The sequence below is a fragment of the Pimephales promelas genome, chromosome 5 (assembly GCF_988280905.1).
Source record: "Pimephales promelas chromosome 5, fPimPro1.hap1.1, whole genome shotgun sequence".
NCBI classification, from domain to species: Eukaryota; Metazoa; Chordata; class Actinopteri; order Cypriniformes; family Leuciscidae; genus Pimephales; species Pimephales promelas.
The window spans coordinates 27,541,124-27,551,528 of NC_142773.1; the positions used below are offsets into that span (position 1 = coordinate 27,541,124).

Consider the following 10,405-nt stretch of genomic DNA (forward strand, 5'->3'; position numbering starts at 1 on the left):
TGTGAATAAGTAACGACTGAACGGCGTTGTTATGCACGACGTGAAGCGCAGTACCTGCAACCTATTGTTACTTATTCACAATACAGCTCTTGCCTCGAGTACCTTACTGCTTTTATAAAACGGTTACCACACAATAAAATATTAAAGCAAAAAAAAAAAAATGGATTAGTGCGACATTCATGAATTAAAATCACTAAAATCCTTCCTTCCGCTAGAAAAAAATAGTCCCCGACCATGAACAGCAACAGCGTTCCAATGTGTAATATGCATGAAAGCTCAAATAAAAACAACATAGGAACTGCAGTGTTGAGCAGTGATCAATAGAACCGTTGGCTGAAGCGGTCATAGCCGTGTTTTGTCATGAATAAAGCACAGCTATTGACCAATCAGAATCAAGGATTGGAACTAACCATTTTCTAACATCACGCACACATTTCATATAAAGTCATAGAATGATTTGCAAGAGATTATTGGATCTTTTGCAGAGGTTTAAAAACCTCAGCTGTAAATACAGGCCTCTGGGACCCACATGCCGGTCTGAATGCTTAGAGGATCATCTTCTAGTTTCAAGTTTCATTCCTCAAATTCTTTTCATTTCTGCTGAATAATACACAGGTGTCCCCACACCTAACCTGGAGGCAATGATTTTTGCGTCTTGCTTAGTTTTAAAATGTCAGTTTTTTCCCCAAACTTAATATAATATTACTAATTTTTTATATATATATATTTTCTAAATTGAATTACTGTACCATAGTAGTAGCAAGGCTGTACCTATGTGCTTTATGTGTTTTATTTCAGTTAATCAAAATGGGGAGACTGCTTTGGACATTGCCAGACGAATGAAAAATGCACAGTGTGAAGAGCTAGTGAGTGTGATACTTTATCTTCAATGCTTAATTTCTGTGTTGCTGACAGTGTGGCAATTACAGTAGAATTTTGCCATACAACCACCTATAATTTCACTATACACCCATGTAATTGTTCAAAACATGACCTTTATTTTTTGGCATTAATGTCAGAGGAGACGTGTATTATGTTAATGGGTTTGTGATTGGTTGTGCAGCTGATGGAGGCAGCAGCTGGGAGGTTTAATCCTCACGTGCACGTGGAGTATGAGTGGAATCTGCGGCTGGAGGAGATTGACGAGAGTGACGATGACCTAGATGACAAGGTTTGTGCGCCCACTTTTTGCTTTGTCCAATATCTCCCTATACTAGAGATCCACTAACTCTCCCTCTTCATGCTCCTGTAATAAGCATTGGTATTATAAGTTATTTTGTAAATAACTGAATACTTGTGGCTGGTACCTTCACACCTGGATCGAACATGGTGCAACACTTAAAGGGTTAGTTCACCCAAAAAATGTAAATTCTTTCATCATTTACTCACCCTCATGTTGTTTTAAAACTTTAAGACTTTCATTCATCCTCAGAACACATTAAGATCTTTTTGATGAAATCAATTATGCAACTACTACTTTGATGCTTCAAAAGGTTCATAAAGAGATCGTAAAACTAATCCATATGAAATGAGCTGTGCAGAGACAATTTTCTGAAGAGACACGATCGCTTAATATGATGAACAGATATAATTTAGGCTTTTATTCAAATAATATGAACAGAAGCTCAACCGTAACTGCTTGACGCGTGAGAACAAACCTCATTGGTTCTTGAGGAAGCACAAACGTGCTGCTTAACACGAGAACAGACCTCATTGGTTCTCACACATCAAGCGAACATGCTTGAGCTTCGGTTTACCACAACTGTTGAGTTGATGAATGTTTATATGTGAGTACAAGCCTAAATTTAATCTGTTCATCATATGAAGCGATCGTGTCTCGAAAACTAAACTAAACAACACCTAAACTGAACTGAACTACCAAACTGTTCAATTCAAATGTATTAGTTTTACGAACTCTTTATGAACTTTTTGAAGTGTCAAAGTTGTGTAGCTGTTGATGGAAGGACAGAAGGTCTAAGATTTCATCAAAAAGATCTTAATTTGTGTTCTGAATATGGACGAAAGTCGTACAGGTTTGGAACAACATGAGGGTGAGTAAATGATGACAGAATTTAATTTTTTTGGTGAACTATCCAAGAAGTTATTAAAATTAAGCTTTAAACTATCCCTAAGCACAAAAGTTATATATTTTTTAATTGGATCAAACTAAGATAATGTACAGGTTTCTTCAAAAACACAACAAAATAGTATTTAAAAAAACTTGACAAAAAAGTTTCTGTAGAAAACAAAAAGTATATTATTGCCATTAGGGTAATGCACAAATAAAAATTGTGATAACTGAAGTCTATATAAGAATATATATATATATATATATATATATATATATATATATATATATATATATATAATGGTTGTCGCATTAGTCTTTTAACAAAATGCTCTTGGTCCACTGTGCGAACAAAGCTGTCAGCCACTCAGAAGCAAAATGATCTGATAAGCAACCAAGTTCCTTGTAGCGCTTTAAATAACACATTTCATGCCATCATAAAAGTGGAACCCTAATCTGCAAAGATCCATGACTCGAGAAATGAGAACCGAAATCAAAATATTACCACACTTGGATGTGCCTGAAAGCACCACCTCAACGCCACATATACACAGTGCCTCTTAATGCATTCAATTGTAATCACAAGGTTTTGGAGAGGCTGTGGACTAACCTTAAAATCAAGTGATGTGTAATATTTTTCCATCTCCAGCCCAGTCCGGTAAAGAAGGAGCGTTCTCCCCGACCTCAGAGCTTCTGTCATTCCTCGAGCGTGTCCCCTCAGGAGAAGCTGTCTCTCCCGGGGTATTTAGGACACAGGGACAAACAGAGACTCTCCTACGGAGCCTTTGCCAACCCCGTCTACAACACCTCCACCGAAACACCTGCATCTCCGGTTTCAGAGGGGCCCACAATAGCCAGCAAGACCACTGGGAAAGGTATACATGCCTTCATGCATGATGCTGCAGATAAAAAAGAGCAGCCCATGTAGCAGGAAAGGTAAAACATGATGATAGGTTGAGTTGTTTGCATGTACTATACTTGACGTCTTTACATTAACTCTAATTGCGGGGGAGGTATAATGTGCAATCGGTTGAGGCTGACCCTTAGTGATTGTAAAACATCCTCTCACACCACAACCACTGTTTGCTTGCAAACTGAGCTGGAATGTGCAACCTTTGGCTGTCGTTTGATCTAATCTAATATCAGCCTGCACCTGCATTCTGCGACCATGTTAGCTGGCGTTTTGTTGACTTTTTTTTTTTTTGGTTGTGCTTTTGGAAATCACTTTACACTCATCACTCCTGACATAATGGGAGTGTTGTCTTTGCCCTTGTGTTCCGGTGCGCTCGGGCCTCACTTGCTTCTCGACCAATCACGTCATCTCGTCACTCTTTCAGCTCCGTCCTCTGGACCGCCCACCTCCCTGCCGCTGGGATCGCAATCGAGTGCAGGAGGCAGCTCCACTCTGTCTAAGAAGAGAGCGCCTCCTCCACCTCCCGGACACAAGCGCACCCACTCAGACCCCCCCAGCCCTGTACTGCAGGGCCCGCAGAGCAAAGGTGCGTCCAGGTGGCAACACCTCAATTTTGTGATTGCAGAAACAAAAGTTTTCTGTCAACACCATTGAAAAATTCTTGTAATTTTGTTGTTTTGTTGCTCATAGTGGTGGTGGTGTTGGTGTGAAATGGGTGGGTAGGAATCAGCCTGACCTCAAATGGCCATTACATAATAAAGTGATATTCTGAATAATTGATTTAGGGATCTTGTTCTTGAGTGTGTTAATATTCAAAGACCGAGAGCTTTCTGGGAGGACGCCTGACACATCAAACCCCCAAAAATATTAATATAACTAGCACTTAATGTTACATTTTCTTCAGTATTTTCTCTTTACTCACCTCACAATAAGAGTTAAAGTGGTTTTTCTTAGCAATTAGCAATTTTGTTTTGCGATTTATGAGCTTTGCAATTTAATAATTATCATTCATTTTGTTTGTGTTGTTGCATTGTATCAAATGAAAATATCATATTTAAATTGTTTAAAGGAAAAATGTGTAATGTGTTCTATTAGCTTCACCTAACAGAATAACTCAAATTAAAATAGTGATTAAAATGAGTTAATTATTATGATTAGATAAAAATATGAATTTATGAGTTTGTCAAAATTATAACATTGTTTTATCAACATTAATTATTTTTAAAAAGTCTTGGGACTCCAAAAGTCTACTGTATTTGTGAAAAGTGCCCATTTTCAAACTGGTTTCCCCAAACACACTTTCATTGTTTGGATAAACAAATAGTTGGCCGCTAACGTATGCCATTAGTTGAGGTAATTGGGCTGGTGAAGATCTAATAGTGCCACAGAGCTTATTTGATTTATTTTTTCAGAGAAATCAACTTCGTTTACTCGATCTCATGTCATTCCAAACCCATAAGACTTTCGTTCAAGTACAAATGAAGATATTTTAAATGAAATCTGAGAGATACTGGTCCCTCCATTAACAGGCATCATAAAGAGATTGTAAATCTATTCCATATGAATTGAGCGGTTTAGTCCAAATTGTCTTATTTGATGAACAGAACTTTCTCTTTATGAACATTTTGAAGTGTCAAAGTAGTAGTTGCGTGGACTGTCAATGGAGGGATCCTGAATCTCTCAGATTTCATTTAAAATCTCTTCATTTGTTTTGAAGATAAACAAAAGTCTTTGTAATGACATGAGGGTGAGTAATTTACAAAATTTTCATTTTTGGTTGAACTAAGCTGTGATTTGAGGAGATATTTTAACATTCAAATAAATAAAATGTCTTGGTGATATCAATGAAGATTCCTGGGACATAAAAACAAAGAGTGTAAGTTATGGCCAAAGCTCTTAATGAAATACAGGGACTTCAAAACCACTTTAAACCTCTTCCCCCTTTTTATTTTGAACCTCATAGGAAGTGATTCTACACCTCCTTCTGCGAATCGGACATCCCCGGCCAATAAGTTTGAGGGAATTCAGCAGCAGCAAAGGTGTTGCAATACACTGACATTCAGACATTGAATAGTCCAGTATTGCACAAAAAACATTTGTCCATTTTACAGTATGTGCAGTAGATCTTAACTGTAAACAAAAAATTTAGACCATTCCGATTTTCATGTTATCTTCATAAAACCATCATGACTGTTTTTTGTTTTTATTTTCTAGTCTGTTATAGAGAAATTAATCACAGGACCTTTTTGATTTCAGCACTACTTCTATGAACACAAAAGCAGCATTTGGCCCAAGAGTTCTTCCCAAACTACCTCAGAAAGGTAGATTTAACATGGCATTAAATACAATGGATTTACTTACATTTTTTTATCTTTACATTGACCTGCCCATGTCTGTATTTTTTCAGTGGCACTACGAAAGATTGACACAATCCACCTCCCCTCAATGGACAAGTCTGGTCCCGACGTGCTGCAGAAACCCCCACATGCCCAGGACACGCCTCCCACCAGAGCTTCAGATACAATAACCAGACCCACTGAGCCTCCACCTAAAATCCCACAACCCGCAGAACGCTCTCAGCCCCTAGAGGTGCCACAGAAACCTCACATCTCAGACCTTCCCCCTAAACCGCAACTGTCTGATCTTCCCCCGAAACCACAATTGTCGGATTTACCCCCAAAACCTCAGCTTTCTGAGCTGCCCCCGAAACCACAGCTTAAGGATCTTCCCCCTAAGCCGCAGCTCTCTGACCTCCCATCCAAGCCTATGATGTCTCCAGCAGCTGAGACCACACAGAAGCAAATGACACAGGAGGAAACCAGCCCGAAGCCCCAGCTGACGGAGGTGCAGTCATCCAGTCAGCAGGAGGAGCTCTCTCCCAGACAGGCCAGTGAAGACACTAATGGTGCGCCTGCAGGAGCTGTGGAGATGCCTGTCCCGATGCCACGGAAAATAAACACAGTAGTGAGTGAAATATATTTTAGAGAGTGTTGTATATGTACAGTGGACCCAAAAAGTACACAAATATATTTTTTCCTCATTTCATGACCTATATCTATTGTTTTATCATTTTAAACCTAACAAAAAAATAGACCAAATATTTAGCTTTAAAAAAGTGCTATTTAAAAGGCATTATTTTATTAATAAAAAAAATGCACTCATTTTATTTTTTTTTTAAATACTCAACCAATCAAAAAAGTTTGATCACATTAGATTGATCAAAAGTGACCGTAAAGAGTCTTTATAGAAGAGACTTTTATAATGTTACAGAAGATTTCTATTTCAAAGAAATGCTGTTCTTTTGAACTTTCTACTCATGGTTCTCAAAAAAATCAGTTTCCACAAAAATATTAAGCAGCACTGTTTTCAAAACTGTTTTCAACATTGATGATAATATATAAAATATATATAAATATAGCTGCGAGCAGCGATGACGGGCCCAATCTGCGGGTTCTGACCCATGTCAGTTTTCGTGCATGTTAAGGGCCCCAAAAGTGCCTGAATAGTCGATAGAACATTTTTTTTTTAAATGTATCCTAAGGAAAACAATAGGGCGTTCGCCCTTCCAAAAATTCTTGAGCACCAAGTCAGCATATTAGGTAGCCTGGGTTTCCCCATCCAGCCTTGCCGCAGCGCGATTTTATTCACGCTGCTTGGCAGCCTGGACACCATGAACCAAATTTTCGCCTGAGATTGGGAACCAATCACAGAACGGGGAGGGAGCAGCAAGACTATGACGGCGTACACCGCGGACGCGAAGTTACCTTTTGATACACCCTTTGTGTTTACATAAATCTCCTAAATCTCTGACCCATAGTTTTCTTCCTTGTCTAATTTTCTGTCGCTCTACATATGTCATCTGGTATCATTGAACCGATTGGCTATGAGCTACTGTATGTACAGGCACATTTGGTTGACATTCGTAGCACCCAATAATACGGCTCTGGGCATTTGTAAACCACGCCTCAAATATGAGAAAATGAACATGTGGTTTCCAGGCCACGCCTCATTCTCAATGATGCTTGGTCTGGCGTTAGCCAGGCTACATATTAGGGGGATTTTTGGAGGAAAATGTGACACTGAAGACTGGAGCAATGACAGAGTTACAAACTACGCGCCTAGAGATACTGTATAAATATTAGAAGATTTAACATTTTTATTGAAATGTTTATATCCACATAAAAAAACTACTTTATTTTTATTTATTTATTTATTTTTATAATTATTTACTTATTTGTATTCTATAGTGTTAAGAGTGCTTTGGCAATGTAAAGATTTATTTCACCATGCCAATAAAGCTATTTGAATCTTGAATCTTAATGATGCTGAAAAATTTGAAATAGATTTTAAAATACATCAAAATAGATTAAATTGTCACATTATTTCACAATATCACTGTGTATACTGTTATTTATTTACTATGCCTTGGTGAGCATAAGAGACTTCTTTCAAAAACATTAACAAAATCTTGCATCCAACTGCAAACTGGTAGTTTATACTGGAATAGATCAACAGGTGTAACGCTAAAATAACTGAAGATCATCTCTTTGCAGGCAAAGAGCAAAATAAGGCGCGTGAAAACCATCTACGATTGCCAAGCAGATAATGATGACGAGTTGACTTTTGTGGAGGGGGAGGTTATAATTGTTACAGGAGAGGAAGACCAGGAGTGGTGGGTAAGTAAGTCTGTGCTGTGTGCTTGCTACTAGTATGGTTAATGCCGTTTTAGGGCATAATGTCACATTCATCAACCTGCCTTTTTTACAGATTGGGCACATAGAGGGGCAGCCTGAAAGGAAAGGGGCCTTCCCAATGTCCTTTGTGCACATTCTGTCAGACTGACAGTGTATAAGTGGTGGCCGAGAGGCTTTCTAACTAGCACAAGCTCCGCTCTCTCTCTCTCTCTCTCTCTCTCTCTCTCTCATTCTCTCTAGCCTCACACTGGACTGTGGGCATTGCCTCTGTACATAGCTGCTGAAACCCAAACGGTCTCCAAACAAACGTAACATGAAGAATCAAACCCATGCTCCCTTAATCCTCAAGGGGGAAATGTGTAAACTATGTGTTGTTCATAAACTGTGTTATCCTGCCTACCAGTATTATCGTAGCCATGGCAGCCCAGCATGCCAAACTGGGTTTGCAGTAGCTATACATGGAAATCTAGCACTTAACATGTATGCTGTAACTTTGTGTATGTGTACACATATAGAAAATATGTAAGTCCATTTAAAGTGTGTCTTTGTACATACATATGCACAGATGTAAGTGTATATTTATGTACGTATGTATAATGTACAAGTGTGCAAATGTATGTTAACCCTGCTTGCTTATGGAGCCAGAGTGACTCTAGACATTTTAGTGTACTGTTTTAAAAGAAAAAAAAAGATCATCTCTTAAATTTTTGGATGGCATAAGTGATAAGTGAGAATACAATAACATACCAGTGTTTAAATTCCCAGCATAGTGGCATGCTGGTCAGGGATCAAAACCAAAATGTAAAGGTTTAAACATATCATCTGCTATACATAGACGATCAAAATTGGCATTCATTACGTTTGCATCACTCACAAAAAAAGAAGCCGCCAGAAATCTTTATTCTGAACACGTCAATGAGTAGGAGACCAATTTACAGCCCTTTTGAAAATTTCTGGTGTAATGTTACCACTTTGTACCCATGCTCTCTCCATGCCAGTATGTTAATATGACGGTCAAGAACGTCACTACATATAACCAGTTATAATTTAAAAATAAATAGTTAAAAAGCTCATATCGATCAAATATTTCAGTGTCTATGGTGGTTACGGCCTTGGTCGCATTTGTGGGAATGCTTCATTTCTTCCCCATTGTTGTTTAACGCCAAATCTGACAAAACTAATGCCTCAGCTCTGGGAAAGTGTCCTTGTCGATATTGTTTCATTAGATCATACAATAACCTACCTTATCCACCTGGTCTCATGGATAAATTATGAATCTTCTCTCATACATGGATATGACTGGTCAAACGTTGTTGGCTTTGTATAAAAATGAACATATGTTGAGCAGAACACAATCTGTTATAGGTTGCTTAGAGTGAGTTTTATTGTTTGCTTACAGTGACTGTGGAATGTGGTTTGTTTTGTTGAATTAAGTTGAATTAAACTGCAAGGGGACCCGGCAGTGAGTGACTGACTCGATATGACTCAGAATGAACTAAAGCTGCCTCTTTCTCGTTACCCTATCAGGGAGACCAGCATTCATTCTTGGTTTTTAACTGTTGTTGTATTGATGATAGAAGATGTATTAATGAATGCCACCTGTACTATATTTGATGATGATAGTATTTGACATTTATAGGGCTAAAGTGTTTCCGCATGGAGAGGAATGGACCCTTCAAGTGTAGTTTATTGTGGGTTTTGTTCCTCTGTTTTAGGTTATGTTACATTAAAATAATTTTAACTAAAGGATAAAAAACAAGAATTCAGCACAAAGAACATCTCTGCTCAATGAACAAGACAAAACGACTCCGAGATTGTGGTATAAAGTTGCCGATGCACCGTTCCCGGACTGTTTTGTTTAGACCCCTATGCTGAGCCCACTGTTGGACGATGTCTGTCTGTTTAGATGTTCAATCCAGCACAACTCCATATGATGGATTCTTGTGTTTGCTAATATTGTAGCATACTGAAGTCTGGAAACAGTCAATGTAACATCTACAGTACGTGAATAAACTGGATTCAGTCCTAATGTTACATTTAGGATGAATTTTGCCACTCTCTTCCTTTTTTTCGGTCTGTTTGCTACACTGTAAGTTCAGTCAGAAAGAAAATCAAACTTGGCTATCAAGTCTTCAAATAAAGTCTTTAAGTTGAAACCATGTAGACTCAATGTTGTTTTTTTTTAATTAAAACTGGGTTATTTTATCTGCTGAGGGGTCATTCTTGAAGTGCTGACTTTCTGACTACTAGAAAAATTTCCGATTTTCTCTGATAAAGGCTCATGGTATTAAAGGAGTAGTTCACTTAAAAAAAAGAAGAAGAAAAAAAAAACGTTTGCTGATAATTTAGGCCCCCCCCCCCCCCCCCCCCCGTGTCATCCAAGATGTCCATGTCATTCTTTCTTAAGTCAAAAAGAAATTAAGGTTTTTAAAGATTTGAGCGATCATTTCACTTCACAAGACCCTTAGTTCATCGTCTGAAATCGTTTAAAGCCTTTTGAACAGTTCGCACTGAAACTGTCTTTTGGACCTGTTTGGTTCCCAGTGAAGTTCATTTATCTGGAGAAAAATCCTGGAATGTTTTCATCAAAAACCTTAATTTCTTTTCGACTGAAGAAAGAAAGACATGGACATCATGACATGGGGGTGAGTAAATTATCAGCAAAAGTTTTTTTTTAAAAGTGAACTACTCCTTTAATCAACAACTTTTAATATGGTAGAAAACTGCACA

The 10,405-nt window shown here is 38.1% G+C and overlaps 1 protein-coding gene across 2 annotated transcripts in view; it reads left to right on the top strand.

Moving 5' to 3' along the window:
* asap1a (ArfGAP with SH3 domain, ankyrin repeat and PH domain 1a) overlaps positions 1-9,834 on the top strand; it is a 45,294-nt gene extending 35,460 nt beyond the window's left edge. The window contains exons 22-30 of one of the 2 annotated variants that reach the window (XM_039676199.2): positions 799-866; positions 1,064-1,171; positions 2,718-2,943; positions 3,406-3,567; positions 4,945-5,020; positions 5,238-5,302; positions 5,389-5,945; positions 7,535-7,657; positions 7,749-9,834. In XM_039676199.2, coding sequence (XP_039532133.2) covers positions 799-866; positions 1,064-1,171; positions 2,718-2,943; positions 3,406-3,567; positions 4,945-5,020; positions 5,238-5,302; positions 5,389-5,945; positions 7,535-7,657; positions 7,749-7,823 — 1,460 coding nt within the window. In that variant the 3' untranslated portion in view covers positions 7,824-9,834. The remainder of the gene's footprint in view (positions 1-798; positions 867-1,063; positions 1,172-2,717; positions 2,944-3,405; positions 3,568-4,944; positions 5,021-5,237; positions 5,303-5,388; positions 5,946-7,534; positions 7,658-7,748) is intronic. The other variant, XM_039676201.2, reaches the window with a different exon arrangement.
* The last annotated feature ends 571 nt before the right edge of the window (positions 9,835-10,405 follow it).